Below are 27769 nucleotides of genomic sequence, written 5' to 3'. Positions count from 1 at the left end.
ACTCTGGCTACATTAAAACTTCTGTTGGCTGCATTTCTTGCAATTCTTATGTCTATTTTTTTTTTGTTTGTTTGTTTTTGTATTTTTCTGAGTAAACTGTAAATGAGGGGACTGCACATGCGCTGTGAGTGTTTTTATTTCCGAAACGCCTCACTGTGGTGGTGAACGCATTTGATCCACTCGGGCTGCCGTAGAGACAGTTTGCCGTAACCTACCGAGGCTGTTCACGACTTCAGGAGGTGAAAGTTTATTTATATTATGTTTTAGTCGATATAAAGGGGGTGTTTTGGGAACGTCTTGGGATAAAACATACATACATAACATAGTTAGAATATATATATTTTCTTAAAAATTTTACTAGAATGAAGTATGCACGCGGAGAGTTCGGTTACAGGCTAGCTCGCTCGCTAACAACGCCAGCGTTACTAATATTAGCAGCTTATTTGTTTTTAAATCTCCGAATTAATATTTTGAATATTTATATTTCATTTAAAGATATATATTGTTTATGAAGGTGTGTGCGTACAAATGCAGCGCGTGTATTAATGTTATTAATAAAATGTGCCACAGTGAGTGGGTGTGTAGATGAGCTGCGTTTTTTTTTTTAACATTAGCATTGTTGTTAATGGAGACACAGTTGATGTGCAGCCCGATGACGTCATCGGTGTATTGTCTCGTCTGCACCGACTGATCCGGGACAGGGTTTTAATTTTTTTTTTACCTGTCTGTTTCAGACGCACCACAGCAGACAACCCCTCTCTCTGTCCCAGCTCCACCATGGCCTCTGCCCTGATCTCGGTCCCCACCACAGCCTCTCGCTTCGCCCTGCTGCAGGTCGACTCGGCTTCAGACTCCGACTCCGACACCGGGAAGTCCAAATCGTCTCGAGAAACCGGGAAATCCTCTCGACCAGGCAAATCTGCCGGTGCCAAGGGCAATCAAACCACTGACAAAAAGAAGGACAAGAAGAAACGGAAGAAGGAGCAGCAGCAAAGTGAAACCAATGAGGTGAATAGATAGATAGATAGATAGATACTTTATGGATCCTAAAGGAAATTCCAAATATCCAGCAGCAATAGTGATTGTAACACAAAGACAGCTTTGTAGATGTGATCGCACACTATATATCTTACATGTAGTTAGTAGACACTAAGAACAAAAGGAAAGGGCGACCCTGTCGATCATCTGTACAGGGATTGGGTTGGGGTACTTAGGTGTTTGGTTGATGCTGTATTTTTGTTATTTCTAATAGATGTTAAAGGTTATCCCATTTAGATGCCACAGGCAGACAGTGCACAAACATTCAACTAGTCCAAGCCATTCTTTTGGGGTATTCACCTGGTGCTTACATCTTCATTTTAAACTGATGTGTCTTAAATACAGACATGAGCAAATCCTCTACTTGAGTAAAAGTAGAGATTCCCTAGGGAAAATATAACTCAGGTATAAGTAGAAGTCCTCCAACTACTTGTGTATCAGGGTGAAAGTACAGAATTGCTCATCTTCAAAAGAGCAGAGTTTGTTTTAGTAGGTATCCTGGTGTCTCCAAGCTACCACTTGAGCAAAGCTGTTGACTCAAGTGCTTGGTTGTGTCGTATCTCAGGCGTAACCCACTTTACATACAGGCATCACCTGAATGAGGTCAATGTAAACTTGGTACTCCTTGGTAGGTTTGTGGCATTTCACCGTGTGCTTCGCCTGAAAGTCACATATAAGAACCCGGCAATTTCGTCGTCATTTCATGTTACCCAGTAATTTCAAGGTGTTGTTTTCCTAACCGTAAACGATGCAGTGTTTTACATGGATCACTTATGAAAATCGTAAGCATTTATGGTTTAACTTTTAAAAGTCTGTGAACCCTTGTGGGTTTTATTGTTCTGAACACTTTAACATGTACTTGAGAGTAATCTTGTGGAAACATTCAATTAAATCTATTTATGCCACAAGGCATTCATTAGTTCTTCTATCTGTTTGCTTAGAGGTTAGATTATATCCACAGCTGGTGTTGCACTGGAGGTAGAGCGTTGCCTTTGCTGACCCACATTTTTTATTTTTATTTTTTTATTTTTTTATCTTGCTCTGTGTTTGCAGCTCAGAAACCTCGCCTTTAAGAAGCTGCCTCAAAAGTCTTCAGCAGCTCCGTCTGCCTTGACTCTGCAGGGTTTACCCAATGACCTGCTTAATTCCACTGACCGGACCTCTGCTCCCCAGGAAAATTGGCAGGAGTGGAAACAAAGAGATGAGCGGGTAAAAGCATCTGATGAACCGTTGATTCTGTAGTTTCTTTCTGTACTGGTCTGATCAGGTGATGTGAGAGATTTATTTATTCTTTCTGTGTGTTTGTAGCTTACCAGCGAGTTGTACGAGGCGGACCTAGAAAAAGCATTAATGCTGAGCAAACTAGAATTTGAACAACAAAAAAAGGTAAATGTATTCTTTTGCATATCAGGTACACAAACATCACAAATGCAAAATTACTTCGGTCAGTCATTTATTCACTAAATCGGTCACACTTTGCTTACGTGATCAGTCATTCACTCCAACACTCATGGTTGGCCACTCAATTTGTGCATCAGTCACCCACCCCCTTGCATGGTCACTTAGTGATTCACTCTGACCTTATTGACTCAGTTACTCCGCTGCTTAGCTAGTTATTCACTCAGTTGCCTATTCAGTCAGTCTATCGCGCGTTTGCTTAAAGGTTTGCATAAAAAAAAAAGCCTTGAATCAACAATCTTAAAATTCATGCATACACCTGAACCTGAACACCTGAACAATTCACGATTCATGCATACACCTGATCTCATTTCTGAATGATGGCGATTTACTTGTACATATTTCCATGCATTCAGGTTAAGCTGCATTCACATATTTATTTTTCCACTTGAAAACAATCCCAGATGCTATAACACTATTAATTCACTAATCAGGCACCCAGAGATTAGTGAATGATCTCATTCACTTCTCTCATCTTGTTTCCTCATTTACGCCGTTCCAATATTAGCACATTATCAATATCACAACGTCCTGTTTGCTCAATTTCAGTCAGAGGCTAAAGGAGGGACAACCGGGACCTTAAGGGAGTATATTCTGACGATTTGTTTCTGATTGGAACCTTTGATGCTCTGTGTCCCCCAATTCACATGTCAGACCAGTACATTTCCTTCTGTTTTTGCATTTAGAAGCGAGTGCATATTTCGCCATCACGTGTGTTTGTTTACATTATCATTTTTATCAGAATAAGGTAAATTGCAGCATATATGCACGGGCACACTAAAAACTAAAATATATACTGCTGTCTGAATGAAGACGGGCATATATAGTTCTTGTGATATAACTTACTGTACTAGTTAATTAAATATGATGCATTGATTCTAGCTGTTAAACAGATCGAAAGTTACAGGAAATTATACTAGAAGTATGTTAAAATTGAGCAATAAAACCTTTGACAACAATACATTATTTTATACTGCAAACTATGGAATTAATTTTAAACTAACTGACCAACTGTGTGACAAATAATAATGATATAAACTAACGCATGTGATGATTAAGGCCTGTAGTTGGCTGAGTGTCCAAAAAGCACAATAATAACACTATTTATTATTAACATTCTATTTATGGTAAACAGCTTTAAATTCACTTTAAGGCTTCTAAAAAAAAAGGAAAAGCGACTTTTGAGTTACAATAGTTAAAAGTTTTGTGTAGACAAAAAACAAACCCAAACCGTCACGAAGTCACTCACTCGCTCGCTCACTTTAGTTTTCTCACGCATTCAGGGCTAAATGTAAAAAAAAAAGTAGCACATTTTACATAATGTATCGGTATCAGTACCCATGTAGTGGTGCACAGTTTTGATCTTATTGTAGAAGTATGCATTTGGAAACCTAATTTTTATTTTATTATAATTTTTTTTTTTACAAAAACAATAGTTTATATGTTGTACTGATGTATTCAAGTCAGCATTTTAAACATTTTTTACATTTTGGGGGGAGTTAAAAAAGATGAAGAAATTAGTCTTTAAACATTTGTTTTCAACAACAACAAATATGTTATTGCTCCAAAAATTGAAATTCTATTTCTTAGCTTGCTTTGACAGAAAGTCAGCCAGTAAAAGCCTATTTAAAAAAAGGGATGGGGGGGGTTGTTTATTGCTTTCCGTGAATGCCACTGCATAGGTACACTTGGCAAACAGTACATCTGTTTAGTTTTTTTTTTTTTTATCCACCTTGTAACATGGAACTAGATTTCTGTCTCTGACAACACTGTGTCCAGGATACTGTGAGCACTGACACCGCATCACCCAAAACTAAAGGAGGGGGAAAGAAAGACAAGAAGAAGAACCAGCAGGCGAAGGACAAACGCATCACTGTGTCTCTAAAAGACTTTCAGCAGGAGGGAAACACTGGTGAAATTTAGTATATGTACAGTGTATATGTATACATGACTAAGAGCGATGTGCATGACAAGTACTAACAAAGCCTTTCTTTTGCAGATGTGCAGAGTAAAAGGCCGGAGAGAGAGGTGAGTTTAAGATGGAAACAGTGAAGGGAATTGATATACAGTTACTGCATAACAATTAAGATCCTGTTGTAACTAATAAGGCTCGGAATTTGTAAATATTGAAGATCAGGTTTGTATTTTATTGCATTAATGAAGATGTCACTATACTAATGAATTTAGTATAGTGACATCTTTTACTAATGAAGTAGTTTGGTTTAGATTTTCTATTATTTCTATTCCCTCTCTCTTTTTCTTTTCTCTTAGGAGCCAAAGCTTGCAAACACAGCGGCGCATGAAAAGAAATTTTTTAACCAGCTAGAGGACGACGTAAATCGAATCGTGCAGAGGGACAAGCGTCGAGAACAGTACAGCAGCAGCGCAGGTCAAGAGGTTAACACCTCCTCTGAACAAGAACAGGTCAGACACTGGGTTAGGTGTTTATGAAACTTCAAATCAAAGCACTTGAAATTGGACTCAAGTCAGAGATTAGTGTTTTGTAGAGGTTCTGAGAAGAGATTCATTTGCTCTTGCTGATCTCGATTACCGTGTGATTCATATGTTTACTTTTAAAAAAAAAGGCTCACAATGTAAAATGTACACTCCTTTTTTTTTTCTGGTAGCTAATGCTTACTTGGCATTGAGTTTGACATATGAACATTTGGCTCACAAAGATGGCATGTGGGGGGTGTTTTTGTCGGTTAACAAGCAGGAGTGTTGATCACACCATAATTTTTGGCTCACTGCTACCTACACACTCCATTAGAGGTCACAGATATAGGCTGAGGTTTTGGTCTATGAAAGTATAACCGTGCCAAAAGGGAAAGGAAGAATCTCTCTCTCTTGCGTTTAAAGGAAAGAGCAATCCTCTAATGCTCTCCTGTGATATCTCGGATGTTGACATAAATTTTAATACCTGAATTTTGGCAGCCTGAATTTATGAGGTTAAAACAATAAACAATTAAATATATTTTTGAGCAGCAATTTTTGCATCGCCTTTTAAATGCTTGTATTACATTTGCATTTGAAATACGCAACCACAATAAACTGCAGTGCCAAACATTTCAAGCATTATTCCTGTTATTTCAAGGATTTATTTTTCTGACCCAGATTATACTGCAATGCAGGAAAAAGTTATTCAACATTTTTATCATGAATTTTTTAAAATTCAGTTTATGTAATTCAACATGCTCTTTTGCTTTGAGGAATTTTTGCACTGTTATACTTCCATATTTGTGGTAAAATTCAGTTTTCTCCTCTCTCTCTCTCTCTCTCTCTCTCTCTCTCTCTCTCTCTCTCTCTCTCTACTTGCTTAGGTTTGACCTGATGTTTAGTATATTAACATGCTCATTCTCCTTCATCTTTTCAGGATGTAAGAACTGAACAGTTAAAGTTTGAGCTGGAAAAGAAAGACCAGGAAATAGAAAAACTGAAGAAGACCATTTCTCAGTGGGAGGTAAGACAATCACAATGACCCTGGTTCAGGAGTGTGCGATGTTGGCGAAAATAATCTCTATATTTTAGGATTTTAATTATAGCAATGTGTAATTAATATTTTTGCAACATTCAAAAATATGTGTAAAAAAGTCTCACTATGTTCCAGCACAGTCTTGCTAAAAGGATATTAACTGTTATCTAATGACTTAAATGGAAACTACAATATTTAAATACCTTTATTTACTTAAAGGTGAAGCATTCAATTACAATACAAAAACTTTGCAGTGGCCTGTGAATGTTTTGAGATTAAACAGTGCCCGCAGGAGTAAACATTTCAAACCCGACCCACCAGATTTAGTTTCCAAACACCAACAAAAACTATTATTATAATTTAACGATCATTTCAAGGGAAATACAATACTAGGCAAAAGTTTGTATTTTTTTTACCCCCTCTAATTGTTGTGTTTCCAGATTTTTATATATTTCTTCCTTTTTATATTGTAAAACAATGCAGAAGGTGTCTAAAATATGCAATAATCTCCTTTAAACAGTTGATATTGAGATTTTACTTATGTTCTATAAAGGGTTCATAACGGCTCTAATCTGAGGTGCTGTTTGTTAATTTATTTCTGAGGCTGATAACTCTAAATTAACTTCTCCTCTGCAGCAGAATTAAGTCTTGGTCTCGCTTTTCTAGGATGGTCTTCATGAGAGCCAGTTTCATTATGGTGCTCAGGGTTTTACAAACGTACTTGACAATATTGTTCTTGCAAGGACTGTTCCACAACAGCTGACACTTAGCTGACCTGTTGATGTTGTTGTTGTTACTTAATTGCCTAATGCCATATGTTTTAGTTCATAGTTAAAAAAAAAAAAAGATAAATCCAGTATTGTTCTAGAACATTAAAAATAAATTCAAACTTTGGTCTAATCTTTTGACTGGTACTGTATAATAATTCAAAATAATTGACCAACAAAACATGAACATTAGGAACCAGGGTAAAAATGTAACTGCTCTGCAGAGGAAAAATCTTAACATGCTGTAGTACAGAATTAGTCATCATTCAAACTTAAGGTTCTGTAAATTACTGTGCCCTAGAAAGTATAGCATTTGTAGGACAAATTATTCCCTTCAAGTTCTGTTTAATATTATACCAAATAACTAGCCAACAGCAGTATGCAGTCTGTGTCTAAAACAAGAAGCCTTGGACTGACTTGGACCTGTCGTGAACAGCTGACTCCTGATGCTTTTCATATCCTACATATTTTTCGCGGTGGTTAGTTTTCAGATGGTAAAACATGTTCGTTGTTTAGCCATCTTTGGTGGCAACAAATGTCCAAAACGTTTTGGAGATCTTTTTGCAATATCCTTCCTTTCAAAGCCAAACCACCTCCATGCAAGTGAGGTCAGTCCACGTGTGGGATTCAAATTACAGGCAGCTACCGCGCCAGCTTAGTTTGCTAGCTTGGCACGATTTAGTCCTACTAAATAGCATGACAAAGTCTCTACTCGGACTTCTAAAAGCATTATTGATAGTTTTTTTTTTTGCAAAGTGAGTGCTGTACTCAATAATATATGATTACAAAAATTAAGATATTATATATTATTATTTATATTAAGATATATTGTAGGCAATATCGCTCACCCCTACCCCTAACTGTACCTGGTTAAATCGGGGTCAGGTCCAGACATGCAGGACAGGTTGTAAATGTTAATCAGAAACTTAGGAACATATAAGGAGAGACCGTATAATTTCTTTCTGTTTGGATAACTGAGTAAATGATTACTTAAAAATGTGTCTTGAATTTCTGCTGATTTTTCATTTTTATTTTATAGGAGCGATATAAAGAAGTGAAGGCAAGAAATGGCCAGTTACTCAAGATGCTTCAACAAGGGGAGAGTAAGTACACACTCACGCTCAATCACGTTACACAGCGCTAGCAAGATGGGAAGAATTGTAAATTAAATCACACAGGCTCCGGCAAACCTTTCTAATGCATTTACACTACAATAAATGTCTCGTTCAGTGAAAGACAAAGCAGAAATCTTGCAGCAAGTAGAAGAACTTCTGAATATAAAAGAGGAGCTGACAAAACAGGTATGTGTGCTTTTGTTCATAATATTAAGCATCAAAAATGGTATTTGTACAGGTGGTGCATCCCTGGAATACAGTGTGATAGGAGGACACTTGCACTGTGTGATGAATAAGAACATTTGTGTTTCGTTTTCCTTCCTTTGCTCAGGTGACGGTATTGCACGCGTCATTAGAACAGGAGAGGTCAAAGGTGAAGGGGTTACAGTCAGAGCAACCAAAACATCAAGTAAGTACTGTTTTAATCTGTGTGTAATCGGCACATTCCTAGTGCACAGTATTTTACAGTACAAAAAAAACTTTATTTATTTTTCTCCATTTGACTCATTGGCTTTTTTAATAACCTGCTTATATTAGCTTCAGCGATTTATTATGAAAAGTTAAAAATAATAAAATAAAAAAAAATGCCAAAACTAATAGCAATATAAAAAACTGAAATATCAAAGAAAAAAAAAAGCCATTGTACGCTTCCTAGACATAAAAAAAAGTGTCACGATCTTGATTTAACTAGGCAAATAGTCAAGAACCTTCCAGTGGATAAATACTGCAGTGATTAATATGGTTCAGCTGGCAACAAGTTATTCAATCCTAACTGTGATTAAGTGAGTAGTTTTTCATTTCTTAATTAACCATGTCAGAAGACATGATATCCTGTGGTCATGGCAAAGATGTTGCTCTGTTTCACAAGAGTCCAATTATTGTCTATGCAAATAAAACAATTATATTCCTGAAGCTACTAAAATTTGGTTAAGACCTAAAAAAAACTGCATCATTAAAACCTGGAAGGTTTGGTGAACCGTCATCTTTGAGGAAGAAATGTGGTCTGTAAAGCATCCTAAATGAGCGTGATGGGAGATCACTCAAACACTTATAGTGCACAAATAGTACTTAAAATGAGGGGGGAAAAAAGCAGTAAAAACTTAAAGCTGCATTGAATATTTAAATCAGTTCCACATGCACAAAGCGAAGAGGACTTAAGCGATTGGGACTAAACAGCTGTGTAGCCTTCTAAAAACCACCTGCTAATCATAAAAAGTCTTTAAAGAAAAGACTGGGGAGCATTGGAAAAAATTTCATGTGTAATGAGTCTAGATTTACCCTGTTCCAAAATGATGCACTCTTCATGCCATGTGCCTACTACAAGCCAGAGGGGCAGTGTTAGGATCAGGAGTTGCTGCTGTTTGTTGATGTGTGTGTAATCAAAGCGAAAGGTGGTCCAGCAAAAGATTTGTGTGTCACTTTAGTTTTTTTGGCCTGGGCAGTAAATTTAATATTGATTGCATGTTTGGTTACAAATGAGACTATCTAAGAAAAAGCGCCTATACCAACTGTAATTCTGTTGTTAAAAATCAATTTGGATCATTCATGATTTAACAGTCATGCATCTAAAAGGTTACTCCTAAAAATAAAAGGTTGAAGGTATAGAAGATGGAATTTTAATACCAGGATATTTTACCTTAAAACCCATTCGTCTCTGCCAAAATATTACAAGCTTGGCTTTACATATATGATTGAATAAAATACTAATAAAATAATTTTCTCTGACAGGAGGTTATAAGGATGCTTACATAGGGTTGTCTAAGTGCTTGTAGTTGGGAAGTTGATACTAATAATGATGATGAAAAGAATAATATATTTTCTTAAGTCATATTTCCAGCCACTCAAGTTGATTGTACAAAATTAAGAAAAGCAATAACACACAAAATAAAAACAGCATTATATCAACCGGTCACCACAGAGTTATTTACAAATGCAGCTTTAATATGACCATAATGTAGACAGCACATGTGCCTGTAGCCTTGCAGTATCAGCAGGTTGACTTGTTTTTGTGAAAACGTTCTGAAAGTTCCATCACAGATTTTAGAATTGAATTTGATTCAATGATTTTGATTGATTTGATTGTTTTTTTTTTTTTTTTTTTTGGTCCCCTGCTGATACTTTAAGAGCGTAACATAATTATGGATGTCAGTTATTTCTGTACTTGTTGTAAACATGTCCAGTACATGGGTTAACGCTTTTTCCTCTCCTCAGACCAACCGAAAGAGCAAGAAGGGACCAGAGGGAGATTTATGAAGATCAGACATGGGCGTGACTGAATGGTTTTATTCCTCCCACTTCTCCAGTACACCTCACTCGCTCTACTCGTCTCGTCTCGTCTCATCCCATATCTCACACATACATACTTTTTTCTGTCCCTCATGGCTGCAGTCTTATTTGCTTTATATGGATTATTTGGGTAAAAGTTGCCTGTGTGTGCTGCTAGACTGAAAAAACATAACAATTAAAATTCTTTTTTCGGAAATAGGTTTCAGTATTTCAATATGTGCTCTGCATTTCTATTGATTGATATGCAGTGACTGGTGGAAATGATGTGATTAACCAGGGTTGAGTTTCCCAGAAGCATTACGAACTGCTGACATTTACTTTGTACTATTACGAATGCTGTCACTGAGCAGGATTTATAGTGTTATCACGAAAAACCTGGGACCTAAGTTCCATCCTGAATCACAAACAAGACTTAAATCGGTATAAATGGGCAACTTCTACTAACACAGTTTCAAGTCTTGTCATTTTGTTTGGAATGGTCTGCCAGCTGCTGATGAAAAACATACCAGGGCATTTCATCCACAAAGCAAACCATCTGCTTTACTCTGTACATCACTATGAGCAGAAGGGTGTACTTTTTGAATTCTTTTTAATAAAGACACCGATCTACTTTTTCAAAGAATAATCACTGACCGTTTTGAGTGTCGTTTATTTATGGACTGGAATGCCAGACTTGGAGACCTTGTCTTTTCTTCATCAGAGCCATATAGTGCACTATAACCTGTTTGTAATCTTTCAACATGGGGAATGCCAAAGAGCTTTAATCAGAGGCATGGTTATTTCATTCATACCAAAGGAGTGAGGTATTGAATATTAGCGTTTACACCAGCGTTTATTGTAGCTGTAATCCCATTTAGCCACTTTGTACTCTAATAACTGCGTGCTGTGCTCACTGATGGGTTTTACATTTAGAGTATTTGGAACAGGGTTAATCAGATGGATAATACTAAGTATTAGGATATTTTAGCCCAAAGCCAGGTTGCTTCATACAGCGAGTTACAAGAAAGGTGATTCTAAAAATTGGTGGGTTTATATCTATTTCAATCCCCAAATCAGTGTCATAATTTTGCTGTTTTATTGTGTACTGTATATAGTCTGGTTCCGTATGCAAACAACAAGCAAATGCTGGAAAATTCTTTTCTATATGAGGAATCCTGTATTACATACATGAGAACAAGTTCCATTCAATATTTGTGTTTCAAAGCCTTTTTGCATCTGAAATAAAAATATGATGCTTTCTTAAAGGAAGAATATACATTAATATCTACTCTATATAGTGAAGCCTGAAATTATTCATACCCCTGGCAAATTCTGAAACTGAATAAAAGTAAAGTAATTTTTTACTTTTATTTAACCAGCAATTTTTTTCTTTTTTATGCCAAATAAAGGCTGCATCATTGTGGGCAAACAATTAAATATTTGTTTCTTCTGACCATAAAACACAAGACCAGAAATATAAGAGAGGTAAGAAGAAGAAACAAAAATGTAATTGTTTGGCCACAATGATGTAGCCTTAATTTGGCGTAAAAAAAGAAGTTTAACAAACAAAAACATTAACGTTTTGCAATGACTTAGCCAAAGTCCTGACTTAAATCTAATTGAAAATCTGTGGAGGGAGCTAAAGATCAGGGTGATGGCAAGGAGACCCTCTAATCTGAAGAAGTTGGAGCTCATCGCTAAAGATGATGGGCATGACACTGTGTGTATATATATATATATATATATATATATATAAAAGGTACCTAAAATACATAAATGTAATAAATCACAAAAACTTTTTTAAAACAAAATTACAAAACACATTTTATAAAACACGCAAAAACAAAATCGCAAACATTTCACATAACAAAACACAATCACATTTCACAAAACCAAAAAAATAAAATCTCAAGACACAACTATATTTCTCAAAACACAAACACGGGTTTTGTGAAATGTGGTTATTTTGTAAAATAATTCATTGTGTTTTGTTAAATGTCATGCTTTATGAAATGTCTGTGTTTCATGAATTGTGTTTTGTACTTTCAATTCAGGTTTATTTATATAGTGCAAACACAATTCACAAAACAAAAGTACATTTTATAAAACACAAAAACATTACAAAACAATCATATTCCATTAAAAACCATTATGCAAAACATTCCACAAGAAAAAAATCATGTGGTTGAGAAACCACATTTCTCAAAATGTAAACAATGCAAAGTGTCACGTTTTCTGAAATGTGTTTTGTAAAAAAACATTTTTGTGTGTATAGTTAAATGTGGTCGTTTTGTAATTTGTTTTGTGAAATGTCATGCTTTATGAAATTTTGCTTTATGTAACATCTTTGTGATTTGTACTTTTATTTCAAGCTTATTTATATAGCGCTTTTAACAACATTCATGGTCTCCAAGTTGCTTTTCCAGAATTTAAAAGAAAATTGGGGAATCGTGTTTAAAATGTGTGAGGAATAAAAATGATCAGATTGTCCCTGATGCACAAGGAGCATCATAAAGAAATATATATTAAGTGATTTAATTGATATATAAGATACAGGCGTATATGTCTATTAACACATTATATAGATGACATTAGAGATACTTGCAGTTACAGGTGCACAGTATATTTTACAAATTTACAATCTAGTGATTTGAAGTTTGTGTGCAGAAGCACAGAATTTACACTGTGATTGCTGACGCTTCCTGTGAAATATGAGTTTTGAAATGTGTTTGGTAAAAAAAAAAAACTGTGTAGTGATTCTGATGATGGTGATAGTTTTACTGTATGTGTTACAACACAATGTTTGGGATAACCACCTCTTACCACGTGACCAGACCGTCGGTGATGCTACACGCTTTATGCTGGACTCGGGACAATTACGTCAACAGAAAGAGTTGCCAGATTGGTAAATTCTAGCCCTATCTCATATCTAGAGGAATATAAAGGATTAACAAATAGAGGAACAAATGAACTGTACTGGAATAATATTATTATTATAATAATACAATGTGCACGTGTTTGTAGCTATTCAGCTTTTTTGATATAATAAAAAAAAATCGAGTGGGGAAAAATCTGGCACCCTGACATGAGAGAGAGAGAGAGAGAGAAGGGGGGTTTGAATTTGAAGGAGGATTTGCAGATTTCCTCTCAGCACTGTACACAGTGTTGGAGCATCACAGCACGCGCAGCCCTCCCGAGCGCGCGAATGCGCTACCGAACGCGCAGCCTGTGCACGCGCTGTCCGTGCGCGTGAGATGAGACGCGCCGAGGCCGCTGTTTCCGGTATGATGTAGGATCCAGTGGCGTGACAATGCTGCGTCTCCGGAGCCCGAGCGTGTCCTCGCTCAGCCGGGATATCCACTGCACCGTGCGCCTGCTGGACGACTCGGAGATCTCGTGCAGCATCCAGGTACGCGCGAGCCGAGGAGACGCCATGGTCGTTCCCTGCTGTAGAACGACGTGTGTCTTCTCTTCATTGCTGCTTGAGCTGTCATGATGTGTTTTGCATTTAATTCATGCAACTACATAGCATTCGAGCTATTTTGGGGGATAATATCTCATAATTTAAACTGGAATAATCCAACAATGAAAGATAAAAGGTGCTGCTTCTGCATGCTCTCTGGGTTTAGGTGGGTCACATTACAGTCATGTCACCAATTACTTTGTTGTTGTTGTTGTTTTTGCATTTTCAAACTCAATGAATTTTTTGGGGGGGAAAGTAGATGAAGACTACAGTACACACCCCTCTCAGCATAGAATAACTGCATTTCATTAACATTATGGAAATGTGCACCATACAGTATTACTGTGTCTTAGTAGTTAGCACTGTCACCCCACACCTCCACAGTCTTGAGGGTTTGATACCGCCTCTGGGTCTGTGTGCATGAAGTTTGCATGTGCTTGGTGGGTTTCCTCCAGGTACTTCGGTTTCCTCCCACAGTCAGCCCAGAGACATGCAGATTAGATAACTACCCGTAGTGTTTTGATTGTGAACTGCGTGTGTGAATGTTGACCGCGGGGGTAAAAATGGGAATGCATGCAATGGCCAACAGTGCTAGTTGGACTACAGACGTTCCTAGATGAATAGATGGATTATTGTGTTTGTTTATTGAAGCTTTGCAGCTTTCCATTTCTGAATATTCCTCTCACAGGACATTGTTTATCAGCCAACTTGTTTTATTGAGCTTTGAACATTAAACCCTTTCTACTTAACTAACAATTTGCACCTCTAGTATAAAATTATAAAAATGCAATATTAAATTATATTTATTATATTATATTATATTTATATTTGTTATATTTATATTTGTTATATAAATTATATTAAATATAAAATCTTAATGATAATTACAAAGGTCTACAATAGTACTTTTAAGAACCACAAATCTAGGACATTCTGTGCGCTCCCTGCTTTATGAGCTACTCTGTGTCACGGATTAAAACAAGCTGTATCGGATTCTCTGGTTTCATCATGGAGCATGTTGATTTCACTACTTCCTGCATATCCCTGTGACAGCACATCACTGAACTTACTGCACTTTCCAAACTGAACAACAAATCCTCAATGCAGAGACGATAAACCAACCAGTGTTTGTACAGTAACTAGTCTTTCAGGGGAACTTGGCTTAAAGAATGCTCAAAAGGTACCTGGATGATATGAAGGGAAACTTTTTGCTTATTCACAGGATCCTGAAGATTCAATTAAAAATATAGTTGCAAGCAACGATGACGGGCCCCCAAGCACCCTGTGCCATCGGCACCCCAGGGGCACCGCACAACCTGTGTGTTAGTTGAGTGAGACCTCGAAAAAGCCTTCGCCATCTGGTTGCACAGCACAACTTGCACACATCACACATTATATAGGGCCCTAAATATTTGTTGAGTGCGTTAGTGTGTGTGTGTGAGTGTTAACATTTGTGATATGTATGTGTGTACAATAGACCGAAAAATGCTGGAAAAAAAGCCTCGCGCTATGATGTTACTCAATGTGACATCACTGATTGTGATGCCACTGAATGTGTCACTGAATAGAATGTCACTCAGTATAATGCCACACGGAAAGTTCTTAATAATTTTTTTTAGTGTAAGATATTATTACGGCTGACCCGTTTAAGATATCAAAAATCTTTAGATCTTATCGGACCGATTCGGTGGCAATCGTATCAATTTCCTAGGAGGAGTATATCAAAATTCATCAGGTGCGTTTTTGCGAACGACCTAAAATAACCGGCCCTCTGTTGAGTTGAGCCCAGGACATGCAGTGCGAATGTTGTTCGGCTAAGTGAGCTCTAAATGTCTATCGAGTTTTGTGTGCCTACGTGAAAGTGTGTATGAGCTATTCAGCAAAATCTTGTGTGCGGGCCCCTGGGGGCCCCCGGCCACGCGACTCTTAGGCATCCTAATTGCAGCAAATTCCAACCTGTCTGCTAATTTTTATTCTTTTTTGAGCATGTAAGACCCCCAAAAAAGCCAAAAGGGAAGAAAAAAAAATATGGGATTCAAACCCTGATCCTTAGGTAAAAAGAGGGTCCTGCGCATCCTATAGTGCTTGGGCCCCAAATATAGATTAATTTATATTTAGAATGGACACGTATACTAATTATAAAATACTAGGTTGTTACTTATTGTTAGAAAGGATGTTACAGATGAAATAAGTTAAATCTTGGCAAAAAGTTAGATTAAAAGACAAAAACAAAGCAGCATGTGGGTAAGACAAACAGTATTGATCGATGATAAAAAGCGATTTGTCTTTGAGAACCATAGTGATCATTGATTGGTTGTTAGGAACAGTGATGCTCAGTGATTGGTCATTGCAAACAACAGTCATCAGAAAAATAGATATGGAGAACATTAAATCACCAAGGGCCACCCCATATGATATTATCACAATTTGTATATTATTATAACGCAATTCAGTTAATATTGCGATTCTGTAACTCAATTTTATAAATATTCTGCTTTTATATATATATATTTTTTCCTTATTTTTGTAAAAAAAAAATGTAACCTGTGCAACTTTTGATAATGTCATGCCATAAATTGCGGTCTTGCTTAATCAAGATTTAAAAAAAACCCCAGACAATTCCGGTCAATGTGGACTCTAACCCTAGGGTCCACATTGATATATGAATCTCCACACAAAAGAATTAAGATTCATACCTGAATATCATTAGTTGTAATGTGAGCTGGAGAGCCTTATCAAGTGCAGGACAATTGCTAACCTCTGCTCAGAATGTTCCTATTCAGTGGGCTAATATATATTTTTTTAAATAAACATGCTACTTTTTTGTGGTTATTGCTCTTATTGCACTACAATAAAATCACCATCTAATATACATGAAAGCTGATCTAAAAATAAAAGTACATTTAAAAACTAGTCGTTCACTTGAGCATCTCCAGTTGTTGGGGTTATTGGTGGTCTTTCGCTTGCACCTGTCTAGGGGTCGCCACAGCTGACCATCTGATAACTTGGCTCTGGCTTTTATACTGGATGCCCTTCCTGACACAACCCTCTCATGTTATCCAGGCTTGGGCCCGGCACTGCTTTAAGTGGCCGAACTCGGACAAGAAGCCCACTACTGAACCGCCAACGCCCATTCAGCAGCTCCAGTACATGCACTCATTAACTAATAATACTCATTAACGTGGGCAATGAACGGGAATCAGAAAACGACGTGGCAACTTTCTGATAAAAGCATTTTGTTTTTTTCCTGCTTTATTTGTGGTCAGTTGTGCAGCTCTCCTTTTCTCGTCCTGAGAATCTCTTGGGGAGAAAACGTTTTTTTTTTCCATGACCGTAGCAGAACTAAATCGTCATACCAGCTCTTGAGTTTTTGCGCAGTTTGCTGTTAAAAGTGGAACCTTTTTGTTTCAGACTAATGAATTTTTCAGACCACCAGAAAGCCATAATGGTTTCTTGTCCTGTGATGGATTTCTGCTGCATATTTTATGACTATCCATGCAGCGTTCTTTTCCATCAGTTGCTTTTTTTCCCCACGATCTAATCTAATAGTCTTTGTTCTGCCCTCTAACTTTAATTCATTAGTTCCTAGCTGGACACTATAAGTATAATCCTGTTAGTTAAACGGAGGCATTGTGTGTTAGTTCTTCTGTTAGGGAACGGACAAGGAGACAATGTCTGACTGTTATGTGAGATTTCTGACCTTTACCACCACAAACAATTTTGTAACTTTATAGCGGATTATTTTATTAGTTCAATCTTAGTAGAAACCTGAGATGATTTCAACGTATTGCTCAGTAATTTATATGCATGCAGGTCACTTTCCTTTGTGTTGCTTTTGTGGCCTGTTGCACCATTTCGCTGAGCCTGTAAAATAGCAGGCACTCTGTGCGCTTCACTAGCCTGCCACTTGGTGAGCTAATTTCTTCGACTTTTTAACAGCATCTCAAACTCGCTCTTATTTCTCTAAATAATCCCCTGCTACACTAATGCACTTATGGCGGCGTTTTTACTAGTGCTTGGATACCATCAAGGTAGAACGTTTTTCTCAGTACGCCGGAGGCATGATCAGACTGCCTGCTTCATGTCTGAAACACTGGCCTCCCAGGAACTCCGTGAAACGCTGGCGTCCCAGGACGCCGAGGTCAGACGTGTTTAGAGGATGTGGCAATAACTTCCTTAAATGTGCAAATGGGGCAGATTCGTCTCCTCCGCAAGTTGTATATCAATTTTCAAGAATCAGGCATTTCACGACTTGGCTGGGATCGCCATTCACTGGCGTACAGATTTCCCTAAAATCAAAGTTTTACTTTGGTTAAGAGTCTCATAACGGTACCATACATGTAGAAGTCTTCTGTAAATCTCAATCAGTTTTAGACTTAATTCACGAAGGAATTTTATTAAAAGTCTCAGTTTGACTTGAACGCCCCTCGCATTTAGAAAATTTGTGCATGGTTGTCATGACCCGTCGGGATTGTTTGATGTACAGCCTTCTTTGTCCCAATTCTGTCATATGTTTTATGGGATGTTTGGGATTTAATCCCTGATTCATATTTTTCCCGAATATTGCCCTAAACATATTTTGATTGCTCATTGTTCTCCCAACAAAACATCTGGAAAATGTCTGTTTACACCGAGTATCTTTATCAGATTTCAGCATCAAGGCAAAGGCACCATAATAAAAGGACTGCTCTGTCAGTTTTCTTTCAGCCCTGTATTAAAGCGAGACGACGCTAAGCTATGAGAAACGCTCCTGTCTCGGTAGGCCGCGCGCTCTTCCCAGTTCATCATTAACTGGAACCTCGCCCAGGCTCTGTCTGACTCAGCAGGCATACAGTAAGCATCGGGGGAAGTGACAAATGAACACGGTCAACATGGGAATATGTTTGTTCACACAGCATCAGTTACGTAAAAGGGTTCACAGAAAAAGTGGATTGTGCGAGATAACAGAAGTAGGTCTAAGACAAAAGACTTACTCAGGACAGGCGTAAACTAGACGGGGGTGTACGATTAAAATCCAAGCAATAAAAGATTCAAAAATTAAAAGGATTGTTTTGAGCAAAATAAAATGTTTAGAGCAATGTTTTTTTCTTGCTTTCCTTTTTTTTTATACAAAAAAAGCTTGCCTTATACTCTTGTACTACAGTAATTCCCATTTTTTGTTCTCAGCAGTGCATTAATTATACACTCACCAGGCTAGACTGTGCAAATTGAGTTAAATATCCAGGATAGTATTTCTGATGCATCTGTCAGTGTTTCAGGCTCTTGCCATGGTCATGCAAAATCATTGTTTTGTGCACTTGTATTATCTAGCCGATCATGGCGTGTATACATAACTTTAAAGCCATTAACATTACCAATTAAACTAATGTTTTACCTTCCCCTTATGCCATCGGGACAGGTTGGGGCCTTCAGGGTGTGGCTCCTCCGGCCCTCTGGGTTTTTGCTATTGTGTCTGGCACTGGGAAGTTAACGGCAGGTGCTCTGGGTTATATGATGGATCAAATTTGTCTGTCTGGTGCATCCCATGGATGATCGATCACATTTGGATTTGAGGTTCGAGCTTTTCGCCTGCTCGGCCTCTGTGATGCGCTGGGTGTTCTGATACCTTTCTGTCTTGGTCAGAGTTGACTTTTTTCAGCAGTTTATGCTACTAATCAGGGTGAAAATTGCTTCTTTGATTGGTATGTTACGTCCAAAGCCCTTGCAGTTCACGTGATCCAGAATCAAAAACGTTTTATCTCCCGGTCATGCCCACCACAGATAATACTGCCAAGTCATAATGATGGCTCTCTGGATAAATTTCCCCCACGGATTTGACTGACCGCATGACGAGAACCCAGAAAGCAGTCTCAGTAGAGAAATTTCTGTGATTGGATATTAATGATGTTCAGCAAGTTCCAGCTGTTCTTTACAACACATTTAAGGACAGTGGACTGACAGATATGGCATATTGTGATATTTACTTTTATCTCATCATGGAAGATTTAGTGTTAAACTATCTTGTAGAAAAAAAAAATGTTTAAGCAGAATAATCAGAGTAGGTTACATCATGTCAGTAATCTTGGCGGGTTCTGACCTATTTGTCTCCCTACATGGCTGTTCACTTGTCATTTGGATATCTGTGCTGTCTGACTGACTGACAAGCGACCGAGGTCGGTATGTGTTGGGTCACACCAGTGTGATTAGCCGTTTAGCAGGTACAGCATGCATATTGGATATTTATTATTGATTGATGCTACCTGAGATACTATGGCCACTACATAAGCAACACTTGCCACCATCTTCGACCAGGATAAGCCTCGTTTTTCCGCTGCATGTCTAATAACCACAAATCTCTTTTCTTTTTGTCAGTTGAAAACGAATAGGAGTGCTTTCCAGGTTTTTGACCTTGCCTGAAGATGGATTGGTTTGGTTTTAAATCAGATCTGACCTCACCCACAAGAGCTCTTTAGGCTTGATTGGCTTTATTGGTGGTTTAGCAAAGCAAGCTGACTGTACCGGCAGTGTGCACTCTACATCAGATCTCACCAAGGTGTTCGTCTAAATAGTGTAAATCAGGTAAGAACTAGTGATGCGCCAAATTTATCAACTGATATTTTACTTATTTTCCTTGCTTATTGATATAATTGACATTCCTCAATGCCAGTGGCCGGTGTTTATCCATTGTGCCACATCAATACCCTGCTGCAGTTCTGGATCCAATAGCCCTTACACAAAGAAAATATATTTCTCCATATATTAACTGTCAATATATTCAATAATTTGGTTTTGATTTATTTTATAATGTTTATATTCTAATATTCTAATTCTAATATGTTAATATTTATACACTAACTAATAATAACCAATATTTAACATAAAAATAAAGATGTTCATATTCAAAAATATATTTATAATATACAGAATAATATTGTATTAATATAGTGAAAAATACATAAGGAATTGCTGATTATCATATATTGAGAAATATATTCAAATGTATATCTTAATGTATGTAATTTTCTATTCAACAATATACTTAATAATATATTGAATTTGATTAAATATTTCTATTTCTTTCTATTTGTTTTTTACTATATGCTTATATGTAGTTCGAACGAAATGGACTTTATAGGCTTTAATCAGAGCACACCGACAAAGTAAAAGTGTGTGTATAATTCTTAAACATGCATAAAGGTTCAACAGAACAACTATAAGTATGACTATAATGGATTTAGTCTCCGCTGCAATAAATATTCAAACATGCTCTATTTATATATTGCATTATATTTTACAATACATTGCCATATTTTTTTTTTTCGTAAGGGAGAAACATTTAATAGATGGTGCTATATATGACATGTGTAAGTGTTTGGATGTCAGCTGTGTACGAGTATTTCACAGTATTCTACAAAGATCGTTGATGCAAGATGCAGTTTTTAAGACATGTCTCAGTAATTTCTCAGAATAAGATAATAAATGTGTTTATATACATTCAATTACATTTCATTTCGTTTCACTAAAGATTTTTGTTGGGGCTTTGTAAGTACTGAATTCCTTTTATTGATTAGGGAGCTGTATAGGAGGCTTTTGAAACAGTTATTGTTTACAAAAAGGACATTTTACGTGAAATAAAGGATTTCCATACATTTGTATGATTTAATTTGTGCTTTTTCACAAATACAGTGTGATTAAGGACTTTTTGCAGTCGGTGCGTCCCTAGTAGGAACTGAAATTATGTGTCAGAAACAGAAGAAATACTGAACCACCCACAACATGGGATTTATTCTGAAGAATGAATCGAGCCAAGGGATTGGGTTTGTCACTTTACAACATCCTACTTAATTTTCATAGAATAGAGAAAATATCCGATTAAATGTAACTGTTGTTGAAATGACTGCTATCGCACAAGTACATAAAAAAGACGTTATCATATTTTGTCAAAGTTATACTGTTATAATTCAGCAAGACATCCAACTACATAGTAACTTTACATATTATAGCAACAAGTGCCTGTGCAGTGGCTTATGGTTTACAGCATCGCAGGGTCCGGGTTCGATTCCCAGAGTTCTTCCCATGCTTCGTGGGTTTCCTTCCACAGTCCGAAGACGTGCAGATTAGGCTAATTGGTGTTCCCAAATATCCTACAGTGTGTGTGTGTGTGTGCGCGCTGTAATGGATTGGCACCTTGTCCAGGATGTACCCCGCTTCATGTCCTCAGTTTTCTGGGATAGGCTCCAAGCCCCTCACAACCCTGTGTATAGTGGTATAGACAAAGAGTGAACGAGTGAGTGAGAGCAACTAGCGCCCTCTAGTGATTTACTCAGGTTAGAAAATAAATGAGGACGTACTGTATAACTGGTTTCCCTATGCTAGATCTGCAGTAATGTTATCTGGATAGTGTATCTGTATCACATTCTAAAGATTCATATCCATTTAATCTGATCTAAATTCAGTGTTCTCACCCTTCAGAATGTCGTAGACTGTATTTTAAGAAATCAAATGTGTTAGCTAAGGTGAGCTCGATTCCCAAGGTCCGTAGGTTATGGTTATTCTTCAAGGGCGTCAGTATTTTATGTGAGATTAATGTTCTGTATAACGTGTTCGAACATAACAGGGTGCAAAAAAAAAGTAGGCATAATGTAGAAATGTAAGGTTGGACTAAATCACGTGTTCCTTGTAGTTGAAAAAACTGCAACCGTTGCGTTTTTCCCCCAAGCCAATTCTGGACATTGAGCAACTTAAGCACAAGAACCTTGACAGAATGACCCGTCCTTGCTTGTCTTGCTTTTCCGGCCTTTATATCGGACTGAATTCATCGACTAAACATTTCTATTTTTATTTATCTCATGTTTCACCGAGTCCGAATCGCCTCATCTGCAGAAACGGATCCGGTTCTCTTGTTCTCCTCGTGAACATCCTGAGTGCGTGCGTGTATTTGCATGGTGTTGTTGTGATACAAGCATTCTTTCACTAGACTATAAATAGACTTTAAGCTATTCTTATCCTCCACTGTGTCCTTTGATGATTTTCCGCTATGATGACTAGGAGGAAAAGGAATGAAGGATGGAAGGTTGGGAAGAAGGAGGGAAATGAACGGAGGTCTGGAGGACAGGCGAGTGATGAGAGGGGATTGGGATGAATGATTGCCCTCTGACGTGCCGCGCATGTTGACCTGAGTGCAGATGGAATGAGGCTTGTGATGCCGAAAGATGGTATAAGGTGACAATCCAAATGGTAAAAGCATATATCTTGGAATGTGTATGATATACATAATATAAATATATTGGAGAGGTTTAATGCAGTTTGCATGCCTTAGAGTGAAATGTGTGTATGTGTGTGTGTGTGTGTGAAAGAGATGTTTTAAGCCATGTTTAGCCAGTGGCGACATGTGACCTCGTAAACACACACGTGCATACACACACACACACACACACTCACACAGGATTTCCTTCTCCGAGGCTGATAGTAAAAATGACTCTATTTCAGCTTGAATAATAAATTTAGGATACAAGATAAGACCAGACATTTTCCTGAGAGAATGTGATCGACTGAAGGAGTAAAACCCTGCTGCATCACTTCTTTTATTAAGGTGTTAATTCCCAATGGTAACGCTATCAGCATGCAGTCGCATTGAATTGTTGGTGATGTAGGGAAGCATTAACCAGAGTTTCATCTTGGACTCTGTTGAAGGTCACATGTTAATTATGAGGATTAATAAGCAAATTATCCAGTGTGGGATTTTTTTTTTGTTTTTTGCTTAAATGGGATAGTTTGTGTTTTTTTTTAACATCTGTCTTAAATCAAATTTGGGGTGATTATAGTTCCGCCTGTGCACAAAACATGAGAATAAACAAATTAGTTCTAGCCTATCTGGCAGAGAGTTGTACTAATTACTCTAACAATTAGTGAAAAACTGCCTATGTGTGAGTCTTTGGAGCCATGGGGTGGGTCATCTCCAGATCTAAACTCGATAGAAAAACAGTAGGGCATTGGTGAAGAAGTTGGTAGCAGTCAAGGAACTGTCTTCTGTACATGATTTTCAGGAAGCAATCAAGCAGGCATGGATTGAGCAAATGACACCAAAGTAACTGTCCAGCAGGTTTTTTTGAATAACAAAGAGCGTCGTAATAAATATTGATTGTTGTATAACAGGCGGCCCGGTGGTGTAGAGGTTAGCACTGTCGCCCAGGGTTTGAGTTTGCATGTTCTCCCCGTGCTTGGTGGGTTTCCTCCGGGTACTCCGGTTTCCTTCCACATTCCAAGTTGTGCTGTAAAATTGCCCGTAGTGTGTAAATGGGTGTGTGAGTGTGTGTGTGTGTGTGTGTGTGTGTGTGTGTGTGTGTGTGTGTGTGTGTGTGTGTACCCTGCCTTGTGCCCTAAGCCTCCTGGGATAGGCTCCGGGTCCCCGCGACCCTGAATATAGGATAAAGCAGTATAGAAGATGAGCGAGTGAGAGTGAGTGTTGTATAACAATTTGATTGCATAAAATAATGAATTATTCTAATTAGCTTAATTCTCATTATTTAAAATCTTTGAAAATTTCATTAAAAAAATAGTATTTGACGTTTGTCTTAATAAGAGGTGGTATTATTAAGTTTCAAGATTATATCTGTTTACAAGAATTTATTTATCTACAGTTACACAATATCACCTTTAAAATAGTGCCCTTGTACAGCAGAATAGCGCTCACTAACTCACTGCCTGCTTGGTACAGTGAAACCTCAGATTGCGAGTAACGCGGTTTGAGAGTGTTTCGCAAGACGAGGAAAGATTTTTTATAAATTTTGACTTGGAAAACGAGCAAGTCTTGGTGTACGAGTACCGAATAACATGTATGACGCATACGCTTCTTGTTTTGACGCCGAGCCAACGGTTTTTCTCCCTTTTGCGCTGCGGAATTGTGGGTAATCGTCTCCCCTGCTGGGTCTTAGTGCACGTCTCTTAGATGTATAATCAACATCCGTGCATGCGTGTACTGTTTAGTATAACACTGTGACCACGTGTGTGTGTGTGCGTAAAACATATTTTAATTTGTGTCTGTATGCATGTGTGTATAGCGCGCATGTAAAGCAAAAGCAAGTCTCATTGGAGAGGTTAAAGATCCATTTTTTTCTCTCTGTATCAGCCTGCTCTTTCAGACCCCTCCTACTTTCGCCTTCACAGACACACAGACACACACACACTCTTTCTCTCTGCTCTTTACAGAAACACTGCAATTCTTTTCAAAGGAAAAGTGCAGGTTAATTTGATACATTTTTACTTTATATTTTGCGTTAATTATTTTTTATGTATTTATTTTTTGAGCTGTGGAATGAATTATTTAAGTTTCCATCATTTCTAATGGAAAAAATTTAATTTGGTTTACGAGTGTTTTGAAATACGAGCCCACTTCTGGAACAAATTACGCTTGTTATCCAAGGTTCCACTGTACTTCATGAAGACAAAAGTTATCCAGGGGTGTAGGGATAGTCCAGTGGTTAAGGTGTTGGACTACTAATTGTAGGTCTCAGGTTCAAACCCCAATTACACCAAGTTGCCACTATTGGGCTCTTAACTATCAGATGAAATCTAATTTCTTCTAGCTAAGGGCATCTGCCAAGATGGCTTTGTTTTGGACTAAGTATTGCACTAAATAGATTGTGGAAGAGCATTGTAAATATGCTCTCGTGAACAGAGTGGCATTTATGGATTTGGACACATGAAGACGCATTGAAGTTGGCGCATAATGCTGGAGCATGAGTCAGAGGCCTAATAGGTGCAAAAGAAATGCCTGCATTGATGCTTAAAAAAAAAAAAAGCAAGAGCTTACTGTACACAATGTACAATGACACATTATTATGTATACAATATTGTGCACAATATTGGTTTTGGGATTTGCTCCAGTTTCTAACTACATTGATATGCGTTGTCATTGTGACAACTTTTAAATGCAAACTAAATCCTGAGGATTCATAGATAAGAAATGGATCAATCTTGGACAGTACAGAGCTATTTAAAGCTCATTGTCAATACTTTATTTTATGTATTTAACCCTATTACTGAATTTACAGATTTCTTTTAGCATGACTCAGCTCTGAATACTGTAGAAATCTTTGTTTTGGATCCACATTTAACCATAAGCTGGCTTTTATGAACAGATTTCCAAATACGTCAGACCCAGATGTGAAGCCTTAGTCATCTAGCTAGATGACATCACCTGTAATCATTATTTACTATGATGCTTATGCTTAACATCTGGCGTTGTATTTTTTTAAAGCATTAAAAACTCAGGTGTCCATCTGTTCTGTGATGATTTTGCAGGACATCAGCATCTAGCCATTTGTTCGAACAGATTTGTGAAAGTTCATGACAGAAAATAAATGATTTCCAGGCTAATTATACAGTGACAGCAGGTGAGGAAGACATCATGGTTGGTTTATCCTATATTACTCACGTGATGCCATGTGATGTGATGTTGAGCATGCGACCGGCGATCAGCACTCTCTAATATTTATTTTGATTACGGTGCACAATGTGGTGGCCAGTTCCTTTAAAATTTAAGTCCCTGTTCCATCAGAGAAGATTAAATTTGTCGAATTAATAACCTAGTTGATAGCCACTATGCATGATGGGTGCTTCGCTTCATGCTCTTCCCTTTTGACCCCAACGCACTCATCACTCTGGAATAGGGTCAGTTGGACTCATCAGACCACATGACCTTTTTCCATTGTATCCAAAGATCTAGTCTGGGATGCGTGTGGTGACTGGGGCCGGTTCCTTTTTTCCACGAAGACGGTCCTGTGTGAACGGAATATCATATCACAAGTCTAACGATATAATCAAAACATGCAATTTTTGCCCAAAATAAGCAACCACCCTCCATTCCAGCCCAGCCTCCTTATTTAAAATACTGTATATGTTCGCATCATCTATCATTTCTCTCCACCCTCCAGTCAACAGCAACCCTCCGCCATCACCATCAAACCCTGAGGTGTTCATCTTTGACTAGGACTTATGTATATGGATCAAGGACAGACTTTTTTTTTTTTTTTTTACTAGAATATATGAAATGGGGTCGTCTTTCACAGACTGTTAGTCAAGTAAGTGGGATTGGTAAAGCCACCTTGGGATTTAGGTTTTAATTGCTTTAAACACTAACAGCTCTGAAGACACAGAAGAAGGAAAAGCCAGAGAACTAAGAAAAACTGGGGTTTTGTCAATGTTTATCAAAATACAATGGTATTGATGCTCCTATATTTCATTGCATTCCATGATTTTTCCCATCTTCTGCTCAATTTAACCGTAGCTCTGTCACATTGTGTTATCTCTATGTCAGTAAAATCAATATCAGTCCCATCCCCCACAGCTTCATCTCTCTCTCTCTCTCTCTCTCTCTCTCTCTCTCTCTCTGGGACATTACCAGGTTCCACTGCTTGCTTTCTCATTTCTGCTCATCCAATTAACACACAGCTTGTGTCTTTGCTCCCTCAGTTCTGCTTAGTTACACTCATAATTGATATGCCATGCGTGTATTAATTATGGAGAAAATCTCAAACTAGGACACCGACTTGTTGGTCTGAAATGCCATTTGTTCAAAGAAAAGAAATGTTAGAGCAGGTAAATGCTGGTGTACAGATATGTATGTACAGTTCCTTGCACTCGATGTATTGGTTAGCACTGTAGCCTCAAACCTCCAGGGTTGAGGGTTTGATTCCCACCTCGGGTCTGCGTGCATGTTTCCGCCATGCTTGGTGGGTTTTCTCCAGGTACTCTGTTTTGCTCTCACAGTACTAAGACATGCAGATCAGGTTAATAGGCGTTCTCAAATTGCCCGTAGTGTGTGGATTTGCCATGTGATGGATTGGCACCATGTCCAGGGTGCACCCCGCCTCAAGCCCTAAGTACTCTGGGATAGGTTCCAGGCCCCCTGCGACCCAGTACACAGGATAAAGCAGTATAGAAGGTGAATGAATGGACGGTGCTTTGTGGAATGTTCAAAGTTTTTTAGTTCATGTACTGCCAAACTGATTCAAAAATCTTAAATTATTATTTTATTTTTTATTTTTATGCGTTTGCATTTGAGGTGTTAAGACATTTCCATTCCTCTATAATCCTACAGGTGGCGCTCTAAACTATTCACAGACATTACAGCATCCTGTGCGGTACAAGCTAATTTCTTAATAAGTTTGTTTAGAATTGTAATAAAATCTAAAATAAAAAAAAATAAAAA

At 37.7% G+C, this 27769-nt stretch overlaps 2 protein-coding genes across 4 annotated transcripts in view; both read left to right on the top strand.

Annotated features, from left to right (window-relative positions):
- Positions 1–147: 147 nt before the first annotated feature.
- Positions 148–10765, top strand: gkap1 (G kinase anchoring protein 1). 2 transcript variants are annotated; one of them, XM_053504741.1, is made up of 12 exons: positions 148–239; positions 735–1008; positions 2092–2247; positions 2347–2424; positions 4276–4408; positions 4496–4524; positions 4768–4920; positions 5870–5956; positions 7775–7838; positions 7966–8036; positions 8182–8259; positions 10062–10765. In XM_053504741.1, exons 2-12 carry the CDS (start codon positions 778–780, stop codon positions 10101–10103), a joined length of 1122 nt encoding a protein of 373 aa, XP_053360716.1. In that variant the 5' UTR covers positions 148–239; positions 735–777; the 3' UTR covers positions 10104–10765. The 2 variants fall into 2 exon arrangements, with proteins under 2 accessions (XP_053360716.1, XP_053360715.1); XM_053504740.1 differs by having other exon boundaries at positions 4276–4414.
- A 2529-nt stretch (positions 10766–13294) lies between these two features.
- The window catches only part of frmd3 (FERM domain containing 3), a 43205-nt gene continuing 28730 nt past the window's right edge, over positions 13295–27769 (top strand). For both annotated transcript variants that reach the window (XM_053504083.1, XM_053504082.1), the window contains exon 1: positions 13295–13524. In XM_053504083.1, the coding sequence (XP_053360058.1) occupies positions 13426–13524 (99 nt within the window). In that variant the 5' untranslated portion in view covers positions 13295–13425. The remainder of the gene's footprint in view (positions 13525–27769) is intronic.

Source organism: Clarias gariepinus, chromosome 9 (genome assembly GCF_024256425.1).
Source record: "Clarias gariepinus isolate MV-2021 ecotype Netherlands chromosome 9, CGAR_prim_01v2, whole genome shotgun sequence".
In the NCBI taxonomy this organism is placed as follows: Eukaryota; Metazoa; Chordata; class Actinopteri; order Siluriformes; family Clariidae; genus Clarias; species Clarias gariepinus.
The sequence above is the reverse complement of the archived record's forward strand: the minus strand, read 5'-3'. Positions and strand labels throughout refer to the sequence as shown.